The 25,979-nt window shown below is 42.4% G+C and overlaps 1 protein-coding gene across 1 annotated transcript in view; it reads right to left on the bottom strand.

Annotated features, from left to right (window-relative positions):
• Positions 1-25,979, bottom strand: part of hfm1 (helicase for meiosis 1) — a 92,983-nt gene that overhangs the window by 2,987 nt on the left and 64,017 nt on the right. Inside the window, exons 30-37 of the mRNA XM_084313659.1 lie at positions 23,528-23,637; positions 22,485-22,556; positions 19,986-20,118; positions 15,544-15,677; positions 12,747-12,852; positions 11,523-11,619; positions 642-856; positions 417-513 (exon numbers count right to left, since the gene is read on the bottom strand). Coding sequence (XP_084169785.1) covers positions 417-513; positions 642-856; positions 11,523-11,619; positions 12,747-12,852; positions 15,544-15,677; positions 19,986-20,118; positions 22,485-22,556; positions 23,528-23,637 — 964 coding nt within the window. The remainder of the gene's footprint in view (positions 1-416; positions 514-641; positions 857-11,522; positions 11,620-12,746; positions 12,853-15,543; positions 15,678-19,985; positions 20,119-22,484; positions 22,557-23,527; positions 23,638-25,979) is intronic.

The following is a 25,979-nucleotide window of genomic DNA, read 5'->3' as shown; positions in this document are numbered from 1 at the left end:
AGAGGCACAGCACCGCTGCTGATTTTTTTTTCAGGGGAAATACTGCATAGACTTACCCCTCAAGGTGCCCAGAACCTTTCTGGATTTTTTTAGTATCACAAACAGTACTGTATTTGCAAATCTGGTATGTCATAAATGTATTGATGTAGCAGTACTGTCTATCTGTATGTCATGTGTGTCATATGATGAATTGAAAATGGGGGACCCTGATGGAAACAAGACGAAAGTCTTTCTCAGGTCTGCATCCTCTTAACAATTGTATGTATTGAGCTGTACTGTACTGTACCCATTCTGCAATCTGTTAATAAACTTTTCAATCAATCAATCAAACACTTCAAGTGCTCCTCTATACCACCTGCTATACTGTGCTCGTTCATAGCCTGGTCTCCATCAGACACACAGAGACACAGACCTACCTTGTTGTGTATGTGGTTCAGTCTGTTGTGTGGTGTGATGGAGAGGAGAGGACTTCCCATGTGTCTGAGCTCAGGACTTCTGCTGGGTGGCACAGACCTAAACACAGAAGAACTATATTACATAATACCTTGGAACATAGTGTAACACATGTAACAACACAATGCTATCGAAGTGGGTTTTGAAAGAAGTGAAAAGATGATATTATTGTTAAATAAGTGTCTCACCTGTTGGCTAAACCTACTGGAGTGCTGATCATGTTGAAGACGGCTTCCGGCTGGTTGTGCATGGAGAGAAGTGGCACTCGCGTGGTGCTGTGGTTGTTCCTGTTGCTCCTGTTGAAGAGGCTCCCAGTCAGCGGGGTTTCCCTGCTGGTCTCACTCAGTCTGAGGAGCGACTGTGGAGGCTGGGCTTCTTCTCTGAACGCCACGCTACTCTCTCTCTGAAACAGAGGGCAAGTACTCACATAAACACAGATAACATACATAACGGTACTCACATAGACACAAGAATATACATACATAGCGGTACTCACATAAACACACAAGAATATACATAACGGTACTCATAAATCAAATGTAAAGCCCGCAATCACAAGTTAATGTCCCCATGAGCTGGACAAGTCTTCTTTAAACAAGTCAAGCAGAAACATCACAATAAATCAAGAACGAAAAAACCCATCATGAAATCCAAAACAACACTCCCAGACATACCCCAGTGAAAAACTCACTAAAAACCCAGCAATAGGAAAAAAGCACCACAGGCAACGTGGAGGAGAGAAACCTTAGAAGGGCCGTTCATTACTCACATAAATACACAAGAATATACTGTACATAACGGTACTCACATAGACACAAGAATATACATAACGGTACTCACATAGACACAAAAATATACTGTACATAACGGTACTCACATAGACACAATAATATACATAACGGACAACGGTACTCACATAAACACAAGAATATACATAACGGTATTCACATAAACACACAAGAATATACATAACGGTACTCACATAGACACAAGAATATAATACATTTACATTTAGTCATTTAGCTGACGCTTTTATCCAAAGCGACTTACAAGTTTTGTACGACAGGTCATCAGGAAGGGCACAACTCTATCAGCTGAGTAACAATGTTCATCAAAGTGTTGAGTGCTACAGTGTTGGTTAGTTTATTAGGACAAGTGCATGACAGTAAGGTTAGTTAGGGTTAGATTTTATTTATTTATTATTATTATTTTTTTCATTTCAGATAATGGTTGAAGAAGTGCGTCTTTAGTCAACGGCGAAAGATTGGACGGGTTTCGGCTGTCCTAACTGGGGTGGGCAGTTCATTCCACCATTGTGCGGCAAGGACTGAGAAAAGGTGGCTTCTCCTTGATGACCCTCCCGGAGCTCGGATAGGAGTGGGTCTGAGATGGCCAGAAGATGCAGAGTGTAGGGGTCTTGAGGGTGTGTAGTTAGAGACCATTGACCGGAGGTAGGCGGGAGCGGTTCCCTTTGCAGCACGGTATGCCAGTTCGAGGGCCTTGAAGCGGATTCGTGCAGCAATGGGGAGCCAGTGCAGGTCCCTAAGAAGTGGGGTGACATGGGCTGACTTCGGTAGGTAGCAAGACCGACGGCTTCTCAGTTACAGTGGGTGACAATATTGTCACAAGGAAAGATGAAATTACATACCTCTCTCTGGTAAACAAGAATACCCTGAAGACTCTGGCAGGAGCACTCATTCAAGGGTACTACGACTATGCTTGCACCTCATGGTACCAAAGCACCTCAAAGGCGCTAAAAACAAGATTACAAACATCACAAAACAAACTGGTCAGACTTCTACTTGACCTTACCCCTAGAACCCACCTCACCCCTGCCCACTTTGACAACCTAGGATGGTGTGGTATAATATGCCCTCATGTAAATATATCCCCCTCCCCTGTGTTCCCTTTACCTGTGCCCCCCCCCCCCTCTCTGTGGAATAAGACACCCCCCTCCCCTGTGTCCCCAAACCTGTACCCCCTCCCCCCCATCTGACCTATCAAATGGGACCACACACCCCCTTTGTTGAACTATAAAGGGCTCTTCCCGACCACAATCAAGGCTTCTTACCTGGGTAATTTCAGCTGATCACCTGGGGCGAGAGCCTCAGCCATTCTCTCTATGTATTCTATCTGTTTGGTTAATAAACCTTGTTATTATCCAAGCCTCGGTTGACTGAGACATTCTTCATCAGGATATCCACAAATATCCCACAATTGGCGTCTACGAACTTGTGACGGACTTTTTGCGTCCTCCCGGCGTGCTGTATCATTCAACTATACAGAGAAAAGTGAGTATAATAGGATGGTCGACCAAAAATGTATGGAAGGAATTAAAATCTTCCTGCTTTTCTCTGTGCCAGGTGAATATTACAGAATGTTGTCCAATATTGAGATCATGGCTGAGTAGAATAATGTGCATTAATATATCTGATCTGTATTGAGAATCGTTACCAGGGCGCGCGTGCACCTGGGTCCTTATCAGGAGGTTCTGAAAGGATGGGTTATATGTGCTAGTCCCAAAAAGTTTAGGCACAATGGTTGAAGTGCTATTCCAGGTCGAGTCGGAGCCGACCAAAAGTTAAGGCACACCACACAGGTTGTTGGATTGCTACCCCTAGTCTAGCTGATGCAGACTAAAAATATAGGCAACAAAATAGATACGTGAGCTTATTATGATGTGATATCCTTGGAAAACGCTACTCTGTTAAAAACGTTCTGTGATTCCTTTGCAAAGAGGCGGGAAGTAGGACCGAGAAGCGGATAGAATCATAATTAGAAATTACCAGAGTAGCGTCATAATATTCATTGTTTCAACCTCAAACTAAGCCCACAATCTCTTCCTTTCCTGAAAACGATGTATTTTGGATTAAATTAACCAATTGATCAATACAGATAGCGGGAAGATTATCACGCGATGTCCTAGTTAGTACATGATTACGCGATGTCCCGAGAGTACGTGAATGTACATTAAACGGGACATCAGTCGCGGAAAGTACATTAAACAGGACATTAGTCGCGAGTAAAAGAGACCGAGAGTAATGATTAAACGGTATATATAATCTAATATATCGCTGGTAAATTTCGAAGTCAGGTTCGGTCGTTATGACTTTAATAACGATGTGTAGTTATATATCAAGGGATAAATGCCTTGTCGCAGCAGAGTGCTGGCCGACTAAACGTACAGCGATCCAATACAGTCAGATATATACACACGTTAACTTATATGTATTAGTGTTTGTTTGTCTGTTTAAGCCTCGTTTGTATGTGCACAAGTATTATAGGACCCGTCGCGTTGCTTTATTGAGTCAAGAACCGGCTACGGATAGCGCGACGAGCATTGAGAGACGAGTTACCGATATACAAAGAATAACATTGAAGTGCAGTTCACGGGAACAAACTAGGATAGTAATTTCCGGATTCCGCAGAACACCGGCCCACGGGAACGGCCATTTGGGGAAGTATAGTTTTATCGTTTCAGTTTGTTTACGTTTCACATATGCACAGGCGCGTTCATTCGGTAACAAAACGCTGGTATAGGAATTCCAGGCTATTGAGAGCTCGTGGAAAAATATAGTATGAATTGCAAAGCGTTATTTCCGAGGCGAATGAGAACACACGAACGTCGCATGGAGCAATGACGTGACGCTATGCGCGCCGTGAAGTTATTATTTTATATTAAACTATCCATAAGCGAACGTAAAGTGTAATGTGGCCAAGGGTGCGTGAAATCCACGTGTAGTATATGTTTTATTTGTATATGCATGTGCGCGCTGCTATTGGAAAATGTTGAGTTGAGGTGGCGAGATGCGGGTTGCTGACGACACGTAACGGATCCAACCCAACACAACAGCTTTCCCCGGTGAGTATAAAAATCATAAATATAGATGCTTTGATTGATTGATTGAAAACTTTATTAACAGATTGCAGAATGGGTACAATACAGTACAGCTCAATACACACAATTGTTAAGGGGATGCAGACCAGAGAGAGACTTTAGTCTTGTTTACATCAGGGTCCCCCATTTTCAATACCAGATTTGTTTACATCAGGGTCCCCCATTTTCAATTTATCAGAACATATTATGACATACATGACAGACAGATAGTCAGTACTGCTACATCTGTACATTTATGACATACCAGATTTGCAAATTCAGTACTTTTTGTGATACAAAAGGAGTCAAGAAAAGGGAGTCATTTGACGTAGAAACTGTTCATATACACTATCATCTCAGTTACAGCAAATTACAACTATCTCAGATCACTTGAGTGTTTATGTTGCTTTAATTTACACATTATAAGTCACATAAAGCTAATTACAATGTCTGTTTCAGAATTATAATACATCTGTGGGCGTACCTTGTAGTCCACATAAACAGCGTTAGATTAGGCTTTATAAGCTTTCAATGTTGAAAACTTGGAACACAAACAACATAGATTATGTTTAAAAGTAAGGTGTTTAGGTTATATTCACTTGAGTTAATGTGTTTATCTAAAGAACCAATGAAAGATAACTAGCCCTTTCCATTGTAAGACATTTTAAACATGATTCAAAATGTGTCGGTCCACATTCATATGATGCTTGTGTACATACGCGATATGATTGATAAATGATAACACTATCATTACATCCAAGAACGGGATGGATGAGATCTAGCTAATTTTTGTTAAGCTCACAGACAATCAAGGAGAACAGATGGTCTTAGAAAAGAGTGGAAAATTAACATGTGTTTGTATTTACAGATCTGGCTCTGAGGCGAGATGCAAAACAGTGAATGACTACACCCAAATTGTATCACAAAAGACAGAAAATCCAACAATTTGCATGTCAACCGAGAGACAGTGCAGAGCTGAGAGACAATCGATTGACCATTTGGAACAAATCTACATCCAAAACACCCACATGTAAATTTCTTCAGAGTGGGCACTTGGGAGACAAAGCAATGCAAATGCCTGCACTCGTGACCACAGACTTGATGAACTCACCTGGCGGTAGATGGCAACAGAGAACCACTTAATTAACATGAATTAGACACCGGTGATGAATTTGCAGTTATGAAAATCTACCTAACTCCCATACTAACAATAACTAACCAGTCGTTTTCATCATCTCTTTTCAAAAGACACATGAATTAGAGAAGTGCCCGAGATGAAAGATTAATGATGAAAACAACTACTTACAATCCCCTCCTTCTATTCTCTGTTTATAACCAATAACATGCATGACTATTCCTTAGACTATTCTTTTAACAACTAATACTTTCCATGACTGCAAAATTATCAACCACCAAAATTGAAACACAATTATCTAAATGTACAAGATATCAACAACATTGATCATTTAGCTGACACTTTTATCCAAAGCGACTCACAGGTTCTGTACGACAGGACATCAGGCAGGGCACACCTCTATCAGCTGAGTAACAATGGTCATCAAAGTGTTGAGTGCTACAGTGTAGATTAGTTTATTAGGACAAATGCATGACAGTAAGGTTAGATGACAAAACGAATGATTGTTTTTCATGAAAAATTAACTGGCTACCTAGATTTTATGTTTTTTCCCCACCCTATGCCATGATGAGCCACACTGAGATGTGAAGAACGCCAGAGAAGTCGTGGCGAGGTAAGTATCCTGAGGTACAGCCAACGCATCCTGAGGTAAGATCAAATAAAAATTTGACATCACAGACTATGAAGAAAAATAGCTATTTTATCTGATTCAAGATTTGGCCATTCATTTACTAATTTTATTTAAAGCCTAATGATAAGATTGTAGTGAATGTGACCTTCTTGACGTAAGGAATCACTGCTAATGCAATTGGTTTGCATTTCCTATTGTCAATTAAGTGATTTTATTTACAATGAATTGAATTAATCCCAAAATGATTTTCCACTTTAGCAGAAAGGCGTTGAATCATTTATGTGAGGAGTTTTCTAAGGCAGTGTTTATCACCCTCAGATCACGAATTGGTGAGAGGACAGGACGAGTGAGACGACGCGCGACCTGAACCACGAAGCTGCGGACACAACCAATGACGATTCGGACAATAAGAAGAGATCTAAAGACGATAAAGGGCGAGAATGTCTCCTTCACTATCGCAGCAAGCGGGCAGCCAGAGAGACGACGGTGCCACCCCGACCCTGCTGATAGGCTCCGACCATGCAGACCTCATAGTCCCGATAGACCGGGTCCACACAGGGCCCAGAGGCTGTCCTGCAGCAGTCGAGACCCGCCTAGGATGGACATTACAAGGCCCCCTCGCTAAGTCTCTTAACCGAACAGCAGCCACTAGCTGCCTCCACTCCAGAGTGACAGAAGAAGACACCACCCTCCTACAGCATGTCGAGAGGCTATGGACACTAGAGACAATGCCCTTTAAGAACGAAAAGAAAGACATTCGTTCCAAGGAAGACATTTACGCCATAGCACTCCTCGAGCAAGGGACAAAGAGAGTCAAAGTCAACGGAGTGATGAGATACGCAACTCCACTCTTGAGGCGAGAGGGTATGCCCACCTTCCACGCCCCAAAAGAAGCGACGGAGCGGTATCTATTGAACACAGAGCGGCACCTAGCCAGAGACCCCGCTCAAGAGACTGTGTACCGCGCTGAGATTGACAAGCTAATCACAGCGGGACACATAAAGAAAATTGACAACCAGAGGCGACGACAACAACCGTGGGAGAACCATCCAACCCAGCCCACAGACATCCCCAAGAAAGTGGAGCAGAGGACCACGAAGGAGACTGACCAAGGAGACACTGACGAAGAGGAGATCAACCTTTGACGGCCTCCACCCCGGCACTGCAGACCAAACCCATCACCTGCAGATGGGAACCAAAGCCCCGACCATCAAGGTGGATTCCCATGACAAGATTGTCATCCGTGTGAGAGAGAGCGTCCTACTGACTAGCCACTACACCGGCGAGCCCTCGCCCTCCATCAAGTGGTACCGCAATGACGAGGAGAGGACAGCGAAACCAGCACAACACATTCAAAAACGCCCTGACCACCATGTCTCTGGGCCTGATGGGAGCCAAGCGTGAGCACAGTGGCGGATGTGGGGTGGTGATGGAGAGCAGCGCAGACAAGTGACCCTTGACAGGGAATGGACGGCGACCAGTGAATATTCCCGACTGCATCGTCAAGAAGAGACACATAGCAAATGAGACTGTCTTACTGCCACACGACAGGCTCACAGAAACATCAACTGAATGTACGATACGTTCAACACACAGCAGGTCACACAGAAGGACACATCCCCGACCGAGAACAGATGATCAACACTTCACAGCAACTGTCAGATTCACAAACAAAAACTATAATTTTATAATGACAATGAGAAATGATCACAGAGTCACATTGCAAAATGGTATTGTTAAACAGGGCAGAACCAGTTGGATTGTTCCAAGACACCAAGTTTGTTTTGACCACAGAACAATGCATAACGATTATCATAATCACCTTTTATATTAACCACTAGGTTAACGGTTTTCAATTTTATTTTGACACATTAGCCACTAAGGTAATGCCTATTGTATGTATTTATTTAATTTTTATGTGTTACTGTTTGGCCCTGCCACACGACCGACAGAGAACACCTTGTCAACAACGACACAACATCATTCAGATTAATACCTTCACAAGCAGGAAACTTTTCACACAATTGTATGTATCTGCAAAACGATGAACTAGAGATGTGATGAAAAGAAATCAATGAGAAAGCATTAACAATGGTTAGTAATAATGAGCTAAAATGTATTGCTGAAGGAAGAAGTGACCACATGATCACATTACATCACATTAGAATTACTTAGGTTACAAAATTGTATTGTCAGACAAGAAAGAATCAGTTGTTTTATTCTCTCATAGAAGAGGACATGTAACGTTGTTTTGCACCTGTATGGTGAACCATTGATAGTATATGCACTAGAATTACATACAGAAGCGATGCATAAGACGTTTTATCTCCTCATTTATAGAGAAGAAATGGAGAAAATTGCCTGATTCTAAGTAAAAACCAACAAAGCTGAGGCAATCACAGATGAAAGTGACACTCAAACTCAGATTAAATACAACTGGATCCTAAGTAATTTCATCAAGAATCATCACAAAATGTGCAAAAATATATATATATATTTGTGAACAGTTTCCCATAATCAATCATGTTAGTTTTATTAACCACCAGGTTAACGGTTGTTAAAATGTTTTTGTACACATTAGCCTTATGTGTAAATCCGATTCCTAATAATTATGAACACAATTTTGTTTTTTCACCCTGTGCACTCTGACCACACAGACAGTGCATGTAATTAATTGGTTTATTACGATGCCTGTACGCACAACGATCACATTAGCTCCCCAGAGTCACGACATGAACGACTGAAGGTATGCCAAGATATTTGCACAGCGATAGCTTCTAATGATTATGTTAATTGTTGTTTGATATCAGAGATGAGGACCACTCATTGATATAGGTATTTTGAGCGATTAATAAAAGAAAAGGGTGATATCTATTCCCACATCTCTGATATCAAAATAACACAGACCGCAGTCCAGTCGATCATGTCATGAATCATGTATGTAAATAATTCTATTAATCATGTATGTAAATAATTCTATTTTTAAACTATTATCCCCACTTTTACCTGTTCCAAACAATCCTGGTATATTATACATTAATCTCACCCACATTATAAGAAAGAAAAGTGAGTATTGTGGTATAATATGCCCTCATGTAAATATATCCCCCTCCCCTGTGTTCCCTTTACCTGTGCCCCCCCCCCCTCTCTGTGGAATAAGACACCCCCCTCCCCTGTGTCCCCAAACCTGTACCCCCTCCCCCCCATCTGACCTATCAAATGGGACCACACACCCCCTTTGTTGAACTATAAAGGGCTCTTCCCGACCACAATCAAGGCTTCTTACCTGGGTAATTTCAGCTGATCACCTGGGGCGAGAGCCTCAGCCATTCTCTCTATGTATTCTATCTGTTTGGTTAATAAACCTTGTTATTATCCAAGCCTCGGTTGACTGAGACATTCTTCATCAGGATATCCACAAATATCCCACAATGGCTTAGAGTAGACGACAGAGTACAGCAACTTGCAATGGGCCTGGTCTACAAGATACACTATACGACTAAGGTACCCATGTACATGTCAAATACTTCCCAAAGGTCAGTGAATACCACGACCACAACACCAGAGGAAGCTCAACAAATCATGTTAAACCCAGATTCGGCTCAAACAAGGGACTAAACACGTTTCGCAATTATGCCACATCAATGTGGAACGCCCTACCCAAAGCTGTAAAGGAATGTGAATCCCTACCCACATTCAAAACCGCTCTTAAAGAGCACCTACTGCAATGGGAGGCTGCAATTCGAAACTGGCCCCTGTAAATGTCCAAACCCCCCCACCCCCTCCTAATAGACAGTCTCCTCCCCACCGCATGTATATATTCTCTCCCCACCGTATGTATATTTCTCTCCCACCCATCCACCCCCTCCTAATGTACAGTCTACTCCCCACCGTATGTATATATTCTCTCCCCGCCATATGTATATTTCTCTCCCACCCACCCACCCCCTCCTAATGTACAGTCCCCTCCCCATCATATGTATATACTCTGTCAGGATCTATGGGTAACAGTACTGTATATTTGCATATCGTACTGTATATGTCACAAATGTAACAGTACTAAATACCTGTATGTCATGTATGTCCCTATGCCATAAATGTCATGTATGTTGTGTATGTCATAAATGTCACTATGAATTGAAAATGGGGGACTCTGATGTAAACAAGACAAATGTCTTTCTCTGGTCTGCATCTGGTCTGCAATTGTGTGTATTGAGCCGTACTGTATTGTACCCATTCTGCAATCTGTTAAATAAAGTTTTCATTCATTCATTCATTCAGGTTTGAGATCAGGCGGGCCGCTGCGTTCTGAATGAGCTGAAGAGGCTTGGTGGCGGCCAGCGAGCAGTGCGTTGCAGTAGTCGAGGCGGGAGATGACTGTTGATTGGACGAGGAGTTGGGTGGCTTCTTTTGTCATGAAGGGGCGGATCCTTCTGACGTTGCTCAGGAGGAATCTGCAGGTTCTGGTTGTCGCTGCGATGTGAGCGGAGAAGTTCAACTGGTCGTCGAGGACAACACCAAGGTTCTTGGCGGTCGGGGACGCGGTCACAGCTGCATTCTCGACTGTGATGGAAAGGTCGGTCAGGGGGGAGGATTTGGCCGGCAGGTGGAGCAATTCTGTTTAGCTTAGGTTCAGTTTGAGGTGGTTGGTCGTATACTGTACATAACGGTACTCACATAGACACAAGAATCAAGTCAAGTCAAGTCAAGTCAAGAGTTTTATTTGTCACGGCATACAAGTATACAATGAAATGCGGGTGGTCTTGCCCGCAACGATGTGCAAATACAATAGTAATAGAATATACATAACGGTACTCACATAAACACAAGAATATACATAACGGTACTCACATAAACACAAGAATATACATAACGGTACTCACATAAACACACAAGAATATACATAACGGTACTCACATAAACACACTAATATACATAACAGTACTCACATAAACACACAAGAATATACATAATGGTTCTCACATAAACACACAAGAATATACATAATGGTACTCACATAAACACACAAGAATATACATAATGATATGAGCAGAGACTAGACACTCTGGAGGACCAGCTCTGTTACAGAGATGAGGTCTGGCTTCTACGTCATGAACATGACAGGTGCAGCTAAGGAGCACATTCAGCCATAGACTTACCCCTCAATGTGCCATTCAGCCATAGACTTACCCCTCAAAGTGCCATTCAGCCATAGACTTACCCCTCAAAGTGCCATTCAGCCACAGACTTACCCCTCAAAGTGCCATTCAGCCAGACTTACCCCTCAAGGTGCCCAGAACACTTCAAGTGCTCCTCTATACCACCTGCTATACACCTCTATATTAACACAACAGCCCTGACATTAGCCAACTGGGGTGCTAGTTCATAGCCTGGTCTCCATCAGTCACACAGAGACACAGACCTACCTTGTTGTGTATGTGGTTCAGTCTGTTGTGTGGTGTGCTGGAGAGGAGAGGACTTCCCATGTGTCTGAGCTCAGGACTTCTGCTGGGTGGCACAGACCTAGACACAGAACTATATCAAATAATACCTTGACATGTTTTAAGTTCTAACCTGCATTATGTAACAGACCTAAACACAGAACTATATCAAATAATACCTTGACATGTTTTAAGTTCTAACCTGCATTATGTAACAGACCTAAACACAGAACTATATTAAATAATACCTTGAAATAGGGGTGTAAAGGTACACGTATCCATACCGAACCGAACAGTTTCAGTGTGAACCGTACCGTACCGTACCGAACGGCTGTGTAGTGTACCAAACGAATACAACGGTATGTTAACCACTAACGACCGCCCACCGGGGGCTGTTTTTTCACAATCTTTTTTTTTTACAAGTCGATTATTAATTTCAATATAGAATATTCGTTGACAGCCCTACAAGTACAATTAGTTACTGCACACTACATCACCCCTGAGTGGAACATGGAAAGCCAAAATTTCCCCCCACTGTTCCGAAAACCCGTACCGAACCGTGACTTCAAAACCGAGGTACGTACCGAACCGTGGTTTTTGTGTTACACCCCTACCTTGACATGTTTTTAAGTTCTAACCTGAACCATGTAACAGACCTAAACACAGAACTACCGTACTTTTCGCACTATAAGCCGCACCTGACTATAAGCCGCAGCAGCTAAATTGAATGATGTGTACATATATAAGCCGCACTGGACTATAAGCCGCATGTGTTTTAATGTTTAATTACCATATGTAAGGAGTGGAGCCTGCGGCTTAATTTGACTCAACACGGGAAACCTCACCCGGCCCGGACACGGAAAGGATTGACAGATTGATTGCTCTCTCGATTCTGTGGGTGGTGGTGCATGGCCGTTCTTATATTGAGCTTTAAGTTCCCACCTCTACAGAGAATGACTCCCATTGGGACACAATACTGTCGGACAAATAACAAGAATTAACTAATTTACAAATTGTATTAAGTAAATAAGGGAACAGATAAATAACATTTCAATGCAGTAAAAAAAAGCAATATTTCGATTTTCGGGTTTTGTCCACATATAAGCCGCACCGTTATATAAGCCGCAGGGTCGAAAAATGGGGGAAAAAGCCGCGGCTTATAGTCCGAAAAGTACGGTATATCAAATAATACCTTAATAAGTGTCTCACCTGTTGGCTAAACCTACTGGAGTACTGATTATGTTGATGACGGCTTCCGGCTGGTTGTGGATGGAGAGATGTGGCGCTCGCGTGGTGCTGCTATTACACCAGAAGCCTGAAAACATCAAGTCTGTTTACTTCTTAGTGGTCCTACATGTTGAAAGTGGGCACCTCCCTTCACTGATGTTTCGTCAAGTTAGGCCCACTCATAGACTATTCATCTACAATGAGACTATTCATCCACACTGAGACTATTCATCCACACTGAGACTATTCATCCACACTGAGACTATTCATCCACACTGAGACTATTCATCCACACTGAGACTATTCATCTACACTGAAACTATTCATCCACACTGAGACTATTCATCCACACTGAGACTATTCATCCACACTGAGACTATTCATCCACTCATAGACTATTCATCTACACTGAGACTATTCATCCACACTGAGACTATTCATCCACTCATAGACTATTCATCCACACTGAGACTATTCATCCACACTGAGACTATTCATCTACACTCAGACTATTCATCTATACTCATAGACTATTCATCCACACTGAGACTATTCATCTATACTCAGACTATTCATCTACACTCATAGACCATTCATCCACACTGAGACTATTCATCCACACTGAGACTATTCATCCACACTGAGACTATTCATCCACACTGAGACTATTCATCCACACTCATAGACTATTCATCCACACTGAGACTATTCATCCACACTGAGACTATTCATCTACACTCAGGGGCTAATTCACAAAGGGATTGCGCGGCTTTTTCTGACGCTATGCCTGTGCAAATAGCTCCGAAACACAGTTTGCTATTCACAAAGTGAGCGCAGAGGGTGAAATGCGGTGCTATTTTGCGTTGCCATCAGCATTGTGTCTCTGTGCGTCGGTGGTATTTGCGGGAATTTAAATGAGGTAATATGGGCAGAACATCTGCCCCTTTCTATGCAAACGAGCATCATTGCAAAAACACTTCAAAGATCGGCGCTAGGGGCGGCTGAGTGGCGCATTGGGCAAGGCGCTCACCACTAACGCAGGAGATGCTGTTATCGAGCCCAGCTCTCTGCGTTGCTACCGGCTTGGCCGGCCGTCGTACTAACACAATTGGACAGTGTTAGAGGGTGGGAAAGCCGGTGGGTGGGGATTGGACGTTGTGGACAGCGACTACTACAGGTCGGTTGGTGCGCCTGTACAGCAGAATCAGGAAGTATCGGGGGCAGCGTGAGCCTCCCACGCGTTACTCCTCGCCACTGAGAGTTCGAGCTGTCTGGTGAAAAGATGCAACAGCTGCCTCCTCGTGTACCGGAGGGGACGCCTGAATGCCTTCTACAACAGAACTGCGTTTCCGCAGGGCGGTCAGGTGGCGTAACGGAGATTGCGTTCGTCACCAAACCCCGGAGCGGCTAGATTCGCCTGTTCGAGTCCAGCTCACAGCTCCGGGGTTGTCACCAGCTTGGCTGGCCGTTCACACTAATACAATTGGCAGTATTAGAGGGTGGGAGAAGCTGGCGGGGTGGGTCCGGGTCGTTGTAAACAGCGACTCCTACAGTTCGGTCGGGGCGCCTGCTAAGCGCGGATAGGACTTGAGTGGGATAGTGTGATCCTTCCACACGCTACGCCCTCTCAATGAGAATCCGCGCTGCCAGGTGAAAAGAAGCGGTTGATTGACTGGACGTGTATCGGAGGAAGCACGTGATAGCCTCCACTCTCCCAGACCGACTGTGGGGGGTAAGTGCGCAGCGACCAGGAAGGGGATTGGGAATTGGCATAACGACTAACATTGGGATGGGAGAAAATCGGAGGAAAATGGAGGGGGAAAAAGATTTAAAAAAAAAAAAAAAAAAAACTGCGTTTCCGCATCTCTGATTGGCCAGGTCATTTCTGGTCATGTGACATGTACGCCCAATCGTGGGACCGCAAGTTTCTACACTGGTTAAGCTTAGGCGCTCGTTCGAAGTTGGTTAAGGTTAGAGTTTGTCTTAGAGCATGGCAATAGAACGCCTGCCCTGATTTTGACGGTTAAGCTTAGGCACTCTTTCGAAGTTGGTTAAGGTGGATTAAGTTGGTTAACGCGGAAATGCAGTTCCGTCGTAGAAGGCATACACGCGGAGGGGACACGTGATGCAAGGCTTGGTCCTCACTGGAGCCGACCAGTGGGAGGCATAGTCTAGCAACGTTCGAGACAGGGCAGGGGAGAATTGGAAATACGAAATTGGGATGGGAGAAAAATAGAAAAATGGGAGAAAAAGTGGATAAAAAAAAAAAAAAGATCGGCGCTAATTGCCAGGCGCAGTTAAAGCGACGCTATTTACGTCTTGAGAGATTTTGTGGTAACTAAGCGCATTTATAAATGGGTATTCAACTACACCCATAGACTATTCATTTACACTCAAGACTATTCTTCTACACTCAGACTATTCATCTACACTCATAGACTATTCATCTACACTCATAGACTATTCATCTACACTCATAGACTATTCTTCTACACTCATAGACTATTCATTTACACTCATAGACTATGCATCTACACTCAGACTATTCATCTACACTCATAGACTATTCATCTACACTCAGACTATTCATCTACACTCATAGACTATTCATTTACACTCAAGACTATTCTTCTACACTCATAGACTATTCTTCTACACTCATAGACTATTCATTTACACTCAAGACTATTCTTCTACACTCATAGACTATTCTTCTACACTCATAGACTATCTATTCCATATGTTATGTAAATTATTATGTAAATGAGCCCCACTGTACCTTCTTCTGGGCTGTGATGGACAGGCTGCTGAAGACCGACAGGAGGAACACAAAGGGATGCTGACGTTTCACTGGCATGTACCAAGTTCTCATCATCAAAGTCGTCCCATTCACTTCCTAGGTCAAAGGTCACTCTGGAGGCAAGGGGGGGGGGGGGGGGGGGGGTGAGGAGGAGAAAGGGGTCATGCAGTGTCATAGTAGACTTTCTAAGGGACCTGATATAGTAGATTAACACTAGAGATTGCACATTCATGATAAATGGCTGTAGATGTTTTTCAACCACTTAAATGGGCTTCAACAATACAAAGATAATTACAGTAGTGCTTGTCAGTCAATTAGAGGCAATAGTCACAGCAATAATAATAATAATAAATTGGATTTGAAGAGAGAAGCGCCTTTCTCGGACTCAAGGACACTGTACAAGGAGAGAGAAGCTATATAAAAGAAAGGGTAGATAAAAATTTGAAAAAAAATGAATATATGTGTATAGTAACAACAGGAAAAAAATAGGGATGTCCGATATTATCGGCCTACCGATATTATCGGCAGTAAAATGTGATATTGGAAAATATCGGTATCGGTTTTCAAAAAATACAAAATTAAGTTTTTCTTTTTCTTTTTACATTTCTATAACCTTTATTTACCCAGGCAAGCAAGTAAGAACAAATTCTGATTTAATTTATTGTCAAAAGTATGCATAATGTTGTGTTAATTCCACAACAAGAGATATGTAATGTTAATTACCTGAAATTATTCCATTTTTTGGGGGGGGGGAAACCCTGCATATATCGGTATCGGTTGATATCGGTATCGGAAATTAAGAGTTGGACAATATCGGTATATCGGTATCGGTAAAAAAGCCAATATCGAGCATCCCTAGAAAAATTTAATAAAAAATAAGATAAAAAAAAGTAAGCAAGGTGCTGTCCAATTGGATAAGCGGTAACAAGAAAATTAACAACAACAAAAACTAAAATCAAAAGCAAAACAAACAAACAACAAAACAACGGGATATGTGGCTTAAAAGAAAAGAGTCAGGGGGTGGGCTACTTGGGAGCAGGGCCTTGTTGTGTGAAGGCAAGTGTGAACAGGTGTGTTTTTAGGTGGGTTTTGAAGAGGTTTTGGAGAGATAGTCACTTTAGATATTAGACAGGCAATAAATAGTCACAGCAGATATTAGACAGGCAATAAATAGTCACAGCAGATATTAGACAGGCAATAGTCACTGTAGATATTAGACAGGCAATAGTCACTGTAGATATTAGACAGGCAAAAGTCTCCTCTTTTTCTATTTTTTCTCCCATCCCAATTTCAATGTGCCAATTATCCCCTCCCCTGTCTTGAACGTTGCTCGCATATACCCCCCACTGGCCGGTTGTAGGGAGGATAGAAGCCTTGCATCACATGTCCCCTCCGATACATGTGGAGGCAGCCTGTCACATCTTTTCACCTGCCAGCGCGGACTCTCATTGGCGAGGTGTAACGTGTGGGAGGCTCACACTACCCCCGCCATTCCCTGTCTCTGCTGTGCAGGCGTCCCCCAACCGACCTGTAGGAGTCGCTGTCCACAACGTCCAGATTACCACCCATCGACTTCCACCCGCTAACTCTGCCAATTGAGTTAGTATGACGGCCGGCCCAAGCCGGAGGCAACGCCGCAGCCGGAGTCGAACTCGCGTTGGTGACAAGCACAATGTCCGCTGCGCCACCCAGCCGCCCTCAGGAATATCTTATCGTAATAGTCACTGCAGAGACAGGCATTAGTCACTGTAGATATTAGACAGGCAATAGTCACTGTAGATATTAGACAGACAATAGTCACTGTAGATATTAGACAGGCAACAGTCACTGCAGATATTAGACAGGCAACAGTCACTGCAGATATTAGACAGGCAATAGTCACTGTAGATATTAGACAGGCAATAGTCACTGTAGATATTAGACAGGCAACAGTCACTGCAGATATTAGACAGGCAACAGTCACTGCAGATATTAGACAGGCAATAGTCACTGTAGATATTAGACAGGCAACAGTCACTGCAGATATTAGACAGGCAACAGTCACTGTAGATATTAGACAGGCAACAGTCACTGTAGATATTAGACAGGCAACAGTCACTGTAGATATTAGACAGGCAACAGCCACTGCAGATATTAGACAGGCAACAGTCACTGCAGATATTAGACAGGCAACAGTCACTGCAGATATTAGACAGGCAACCGTCACTGCAGATATTAGACAGGCAACAGTCACTGTAGATATTAGACAGGCAATAGTCACTGCAGAGATTGACACAGCGACTATCAGAACTTACTCAATTCTGTGTTCCAGTCATCTTGTCTTACTACACTGTAACCCTGTTCCTGAGAGGCAGCAGTCTGTCTGTCTGTCATGAGGTCACTGATGTTCCTGAGAGGCAGCAGTCTGTCTGTCTGTCATGAGGTCGCTGATGTTCCTGAGAGGCAGCAGCCTGTCTGTCTGCTCCAGTCATCTTTTCCTTGTCTTACTACACTGCCCTGTTCCTGAGAGGCAGCAGCAGGGTTTCCCATTAATGACCTAGACTGTGGCGGCCCGCCACAGTCTAATTAGTCCCGCCACAGTTGTATAATGAACCCAAAAAAAAAAGGTTATCTAAAAAAGATATATATTTTTTTTTACAATTTTTTTTAAATATAAAGTTTGCCAATAGGGATGTATCAGTAGTATTGGCAGTGGTAGTAGTCGTAATAGTAATCCACTATATTTTTTTATTTTCTAAAAAATAAACCAGTTCAACACAGGTAACCACTTTTGCTTCATTTCTTTGATGGCTCAAATGTATGCTCTAGTTCAGTGCTTCCCAAACCTCTCCTCGAGACACCCCAGCCGTTCCATGTATTTGTTAAATTCCACCACCAGCACACCTTGATTCAACTAATAAAGGGCTAGTTAAGTTGAATCAGGTGTGCTGGTGGTGGAATTTAACAAATACATTGAACGGCTGGGGTGCTTCGAGGAGAGGATTGGGAAGCACTAGTCTAGTCGATTTTGTGTTTTGAGCACAAAGTGCATCATAGATCGAGCCTCTTTATTTTGCTCTCAAAGTGCACCAGATTGATGCATTTAACTTTAAAATGTACAAAAAAAATAGCTGAAGAGAGGCAGCAGACTGCCAGTGGAATCCCTCTATTGCTTTTCAATGTCATGTTTATTTATTTATAATAAAACACAAGATACTTATGATAAGGATACGCGCTCAATGAACAAACCTACTCCCCTTGCCACACATCTATGCTGCTCAGGGCAAGGGGAGTGGAAATGGTTAAAATGAGGGCTCCAGGTGTTGACAATGCTGATGCTACGTAGTACATACCCTACCACATGGCCCCTAATGACATCACAACCCAACTTGTAGATAGATAGATAGATAGATAGATGCTACATACTCTACTACATGGCCCCTAATGACACCTCAACCCAACATGTAGATAGATAGATAGATAGATAGATAGATAGATAGATAGATAGATAGATAGATAGATAGATGGATAGATGGATAGATGGATAGATGGATAGATGGATAGATGGATAGATGGATAGATGGATAGATAGATAGATAGATAGATGCTACATACATACCCTACCACATGGCCCCTAATGACACCTCAACCAAACATGTAGATAGACAGATGCTACATACCCTACCACATGGCCCCTAATGACATCACAACCCAACATGTAGATAGATAGATAGATAGATAGACAGATGCTACATACATACCCTACCACATGGCCCCTAATGACATCACAACCCAACTTGTAGATAGATAGATGCTACATACATACCCTACCACATGGCCCCTAATGACATCACAACCCAACATGTAGATAGATAGATGCTACATACATACCCTACCACATGGCCCCTAATGACATCACAACCCAACTTGTAGATAGATAGACAGTGAGAGCAGCATATCACCAGGGTTATCAAGTGGGCACCTCCCTTCACTGGTGTTTCGTCAAGTTAGGCCCACAACGTTGAATCCTATTAACTCAAGACAGTGACTCTGGTCTACAAGACTAGAGTTCTACCTTCAATTCCACCTTAATCCATATTTACATTTAGTCATTTGGCGGACGCTTATATCCAAAGCAACTTAGAAGTTGTGTACAACAAGTCAGCAGGGAGGGTACAACTTTGGCAGTAAGTGATATTGTTTGTCAAACAGTGTTGAACTTGAGTGCTACACTCTGAGTGCATAGTAGTATATAGACATATTAGCGTAGTAGATAGTAGTATAGGCATAGTAGCAAAGTACATAATAGTAAAAGACAGTAAGACAGCTGTCCTGACTGTGGTGGGAGGACAGAGAGTAGCCTGCTTCTGTTTGATGACCCCCAGGAGCCTGAAGAGGAGTGGGTCTCAGGCCAGAAGATGCAGAGATGGATATATAACTACCTGTGTGAGAAGGAGAGACTGGTGTTGCCATGGTCCGTCTCTGGTCTGGACATGTTTGGGTGAGATGTCCTGTTGCTCTGGTGTAGAGGTGGTCTGGAGATCACATTCCCAGCTGTCCTCCACACTGAAGAGTCTGAGGACACACGAAGACACACGAAGACACATGAAGACAGTCCCAGAGCCGGCTGTCCTCCACACACCGAAGAGTCTGAAGACACATGAAGACACACGAAGACACATGAAGACAGTCCCAGAGCCGGCTGTCCTCCACACACACCGAAGAGTCTGAAGACACATGAAGACGCATGAAGACACATGAACTTGAAGACACATGAAGACAGTCCCAGAGCCGGCTGTCCTCCACACACCGAAGAGTCTGAAGACACATGAAGACAGTACCACCGCCAACACCAGCATCAAAAGTAATTTGATATAAATATATTGTATGTGAAAAATAATTGTATATGAATATACCACATGTAACAAGGTGAGAAGTCTCTTGTCTTGCAGTGTTTAAACAGAGGTGATCAGGTGCTACGATGGTCCTTACTTCTTGCAGTGTTTTTTTTTATCCACTTTTTCTCCCATTTTCTATATTTTCTCCCATCCCAATTTCGTATCATCCAATTCAACCCTCCCCTGTCACGAACGCTGTTTCTTGCCTCCCACAAGCCGGCTGCAATGTGGACTAAGTCATACATAGCACAAGTCCCCTCCGGTACTTGAGGTAACAGCAGTCGCATCTTTTCACCTGCGCAGCTCGATCTCTCAGTGGCGAGGAGTAACGCGTGGGAGGCTCACGCTGCCCCCGACACTTCCTGATTCTACTGCGCAGGCGCACCAACCGACCTGTAGGAGTCGCTGTCCACAACGCCCGATCCCCACCCATCAGTTTCCCACCCTCTAATACTGCCAATTGTATTAGTACGGACGACCAGCCAAACTGAAAACAATGTGGAGCGCTGGATTCGAACACGCAAACCCAGCGTCTCCACATTGGTGGCGAGTGCCTTGCCCACTACACCACCTAGCCGCCCTTACTTCTTGCAGTGTTTAACCTCTCAAGCCCGAGCGGTCTGGGACCGGTACGAGAATGACATGATAAATCCATCTCTGCAGAATGTATGAATTAATGTTGCGTTTTCTTTTCTCAAATGTAGCCAAGAGTAAAGACCCTAACCCTGTCAAAACAGCAGTCAAAATGTATATTTTCAGCACTATGTTCGTTTACCAATGATTTTAAGTGTTATTAGTGAAATGAGTTTATAGAAATCTCAGGACATCGAGTCGGAAAAAGGCGAGGATTGACGCGAGGATTTGTCGCAACTTAACTTGAGTGTAGTCTTTTGAGAGAAGAGACCCAGGGCTTTCGATGGGCTTTCGAATAAAAAATAAATAAAATACACTTCCCAGCTCACGCCAGCCCCTGACAATCATCTGACTTCTTTTTACGTTTTTTCCCCCCTCTTTATTTTCTCACAGGTGGAACAAACCTGAACGTTATTGGCATGAATTATTTCAAAAAATGTCTGTGAACGTTGAGCAATCTGATGAAAATGGCGGAGAAATGTACATTATAAAAAAGTAACTGTACTTACAGTAGATTTCATTCACGGTTTTTGCTGCCCTGTCAGGGGTGCCTGGTGATACTAAATCCAGATTGAACTCTGCCATTGGAGAGGGGAGATTTGGCCCGATCCATAGTTGTGCGACTTGGCCATAATAAGGCCATTTATAGGCCTGATATTCTATATTCTATAATAATATTTCAAATTGCATGGGTCCGGATGGCAGAATTCCGTACTGTATCTACAAAACCTTCTGTTTAATCATCTTCCCTTTATTCATTTGCTTAGATTTTCTGTACACGTGATCTCAAGAAGGTACTGAATGAGATCAGTGGCAGTTTTTCATGTCTGGTCATTTTTAGCATGGTGTTATTCACTGTCAAAGATGCAAAGAGAAATCATAATTCATATTCTCCTTTGTTTCATCACAATTTAAGCAAGCCTAGTAATAGACACAATATTTCTGACACTGGGAATACATTCACTCGGGTCCATAGATGTCCCTAGATACCAAGAACATGCTAATGGACCTTGTAGAAGTGGAGCAATGTTCCATTTACTTAGGTATGTATTTTAGGTGGATTTTCAGAAAATAGGGCTCCAGGCTTAAGAGGTTAAACAGAGTGATCAGGAGTAACGGTGGTCCTTACTTTACTGTATGTAACAAGGTGTAACTTCTTGCAGTGTTTAAACAGAGTGATCAGGAGTTACGGTGGTCCTTACTTTACTGTATGTAACAAGGTGTAACTTCTTGCAGTGTTTAAACAGAGTGATCAGGAGTTACGGTGGTCCTTACTTTACTGTATGTAACAAGGTGAAACTTCTTGCAGTGTTTAAACAGAGTGATCAGGAGTTACGGTGGTCCTTACTTTACTGTATGTAACAAGGTGTAACTTCTTGCAGTGTTTAAACAGAGTGATCAGGTCCTTACTTTGAACCGGAGAACGAGCTGCTGCCTCGTCTTCTACCATCATCTCATAGAGACCCTCCATGTTGTCATAACCTGAACGAGAGACAGAGAGAGAGAGAGAGAGAGAGAGACAGACAGACAGAGACAGAGAGGGAGAGAGAAAAAGAGAGGGAGAACAGAGACAGAGAGAGAGAGACAGAGAGGGAAAGAGAAAGAGAAATAAAAGAGAGGGAGAGAGAGAATGAATGAATGAATGATCATTACATTTATATAACACTTTTCTAGACACTTTTCTAGGGTGGAAATTACCACCTTCACCACCACGGTGTAGCACGCAACCTTGGGCTACAGGCTCAATGGCTGCCATACACTGGCACCAGGCACACACTGAACGGCTCAGGAGACGGGGATAGATGTCAGCCAATTAAGGGGGGGAGGGATGATTAGGTGGCCTTGATGTCAGAGACCTGGATTGGGTTCTTTAACGACCTAATTCAGTCGTGCCAAATTCAGAGGCTGCACCTGGCAGAGAGGCTGCACCTGGTAGAGAGGCTGCACCTGGTAGAGAGGCTGCACCTGGTAGAGAGGCTGCACCTGGTAGAGAGGCTGCACCTGGTAGAGAGGCTGCACCTGGTAGAGAGGCTGCACCTGGTAGAGAGGCTGCACCTGGTAGAGAGGCTGCACCTGGTAGAGAGGCTGCACCTGGTAGAGAGGCTGCAAGAGAGCGATACGTTCCGGTCCTCTACGTCCTCTCCTTCCATCTTGCGGAGTGTCCCAGAGCAGAGGCACGCCAGAGACTCCTCTGGCCGCCAGCTCTCACTAGGCCAGCCATCAGGAGACGTCTCTCAGCTCCTCACCGGACCGCGTCCTCCTGGGCTTGTGTCCCGCCTCGCTCTTCCTCATTTACATCTAGTCCTTCAGCTGAACGCTTGTATCCAAAGTGACTTACCAGTTGTGTACAACAACAAGTCAGCAGGGAGGGTACAACTCTGGCAGCTAAGGGATCAGTAACATTGTTCGTCAAACAGTGTTGAACTTGAATGATCTTCTTTGTAACTCCTTACCATCATCAAGGCCCCCCTGGCAAGCTGGCTGTTGAGGTGCTGGATAGTCTTCTACTGTCAGATCAACAATCTGGGGTCTGACTGCATCACGCTGACTCCCTCCATACGTTCTAGAACGATAGATAGAACGATATAGATAGAACGATAGATATAGATATAGAACGATAGATATAGAACGATAGATAGATATAGAACGATAGATAGAACGATAGATAGATATAGAACGATAGATAGAACGATATAGATATAGAACGATAGATATAGAATGATAGATAGAACGATAGATAGATATAGAACGATAGATAGAACGATAGATAGAACGATATAGATATAGAATGATAGATAGAAGTTAACGATAGATAGAACGATAGATAGAACGATAGATAGAACAATAGATAGATAGAACGATAGAACGATAGATAGATAGATAGATAGATAGATAGATAGATAGATAGATAGATAGATAGATAGATAGATAGATAGATAGATAGACAGGATAGATAGATAGATAGATATAGGCAGGATAGATAGATATAGGCAGGATAGATAGATAGATAGATATAGGCAGGATAGATAGATAGATAGATAGATATAGGCAGGATAGATAGATAGATAGATAGATAGATAGATAGATAGATAGATAGATAGATAGATAGATAGATAGATAGATAGATAGATAGATAGATAGATAGATATAGGCAGGATAGATAGATATATATAGGCAGGATAGATAGATAGATAGATAGATAGATAGATAGATAGATAGATAGATAGATAGATAGATAGATAGATAGATAGATAGATAGATAGATAGATAGATAGATAGATAGATAGATATAGGCAGGATAGATAGATAGATAGATGGATAGATAGATAGATAGATAGATAGATAGATAGATAGATAGATATAGGCAGGATAGATAGATAGATAGATAGATAGATAGATAGATAGATAGATAGATAGATAGATAGATAGATAGATAGATAGATAGATAGATAGATAGATAGATAGATATAGGCAGGATAGATAGATAGATATAGGCAGGATAGATAGATAGATAGATAGATAGATAGATAGATAGATAGATAGATAGATAGATAGATAGATAGATAGATAGATAGATAGATAGATAGATAGATAGATAGATAGATATAGGCAGGATAGATAGATAGATATAGGCAGGACAGATAGATAGATAGATAGATAGATAGATAGATAGATAGATAGATAGATAGATAGATAGATAGATAGATAGATAGATAGATAGATAGATAGATAGATAGATAGATAGATAGATATAGGCAGGATAGATAGATAGATAGATAGATAGATAGATAGATAGATATAGGCAGGATAGATAGATAGATAGATGGATAGATAGATAGATAGATAGATAGATAGATAGATAGATAGATAGATAGATAGATAGATAGATAGATAGATAGATAGATAGATAGATAGATAGATAGATAGATAGATAGATAGATAGATAGATATAGGCAGGATAGATAGATAGATAGATGGATAGATAGATAGATAGATATAGGCAGGATAGATAGATAGATAGATAGATAGATAGATAGATAGATAGATAGATAGATAGATAGATAGATAGATAGATAGATAGATAGATAGATAGATAGATAGATAGATAGATAGATAGATATATGTGCATAAATGTTCCTTCGTCCCCATTTGTACATTGGGAGCATTTGGAGTCTTGTTTAAGCCCCATTCTGCACAGTCTTATAGGAGTCAAGTATGTCCTGTGAATATAGTTCAGATTGATTTGTTGATGATCCGGGTTCCTTGATGTAAGTCGGACATTTGCCCAGGCTCCTTGCCAATCAAAGTCATTTTCCAGGTCTGGTATATCCCTCCTCCAGACAGTGTCTAGTTGAAGGGTTTCATACGAGGACGTTAGTAATTGATAATAAAAACCTGATACAAAACCTCCCAATGTTTCTCTTTCATAGAAAAATTTGTGGTATCTGTGGTGTTCAATTGGTATGAGTAATGGAACACCGTGAGACCTCAGACATAGTCGTAACTGTATATAAAAAAGCCATGTGGACTCGGTGAGGTTAAACTTTGTGCATATTTCGCCATAACTACAGAAGCCCTGGTTATTAAAAATATCCCCTAATGAGTGTATGCCTTGCTCTTCCCATATAGGGAATCTTATAGGGCGTTTTCCCATTAAGAGTGCATTGTTATTGAATATGGGAGTGTGATTATGCCATTTTTGAGGGTTAGGATATTTCTTTTGTGTTTCCCGCCATGTTCTGATTGCATGGGTAATTATGGGGCCAAATTCCCGCTCACAATGCTTGATTGAAAGTTTAGTGTGTGCTATGTCTTTCAGTCTCTGTGGGGCTACTATGTTTTCTTCCAATTCTCTCCAAGATACCAAAGCCTGGGGATCAAACCATATTTTCAATGGTCTTAATG

Source organism: Notolepis coatsorum, assembly GCF_963971535.1.
Source record: "Notolepis coatsorum genome assembly, chromosome: 4".
Classification (NCBI taxonomy): Eukaryota; Metazoa; Chordata; class Actinopteri; order Aulopiformes; family Paralepididae; genus Notolepis; species Notolepis coatsorum.
This window is presented reverse-complemented; position numbering and strand designations above follow the sequence as displayed.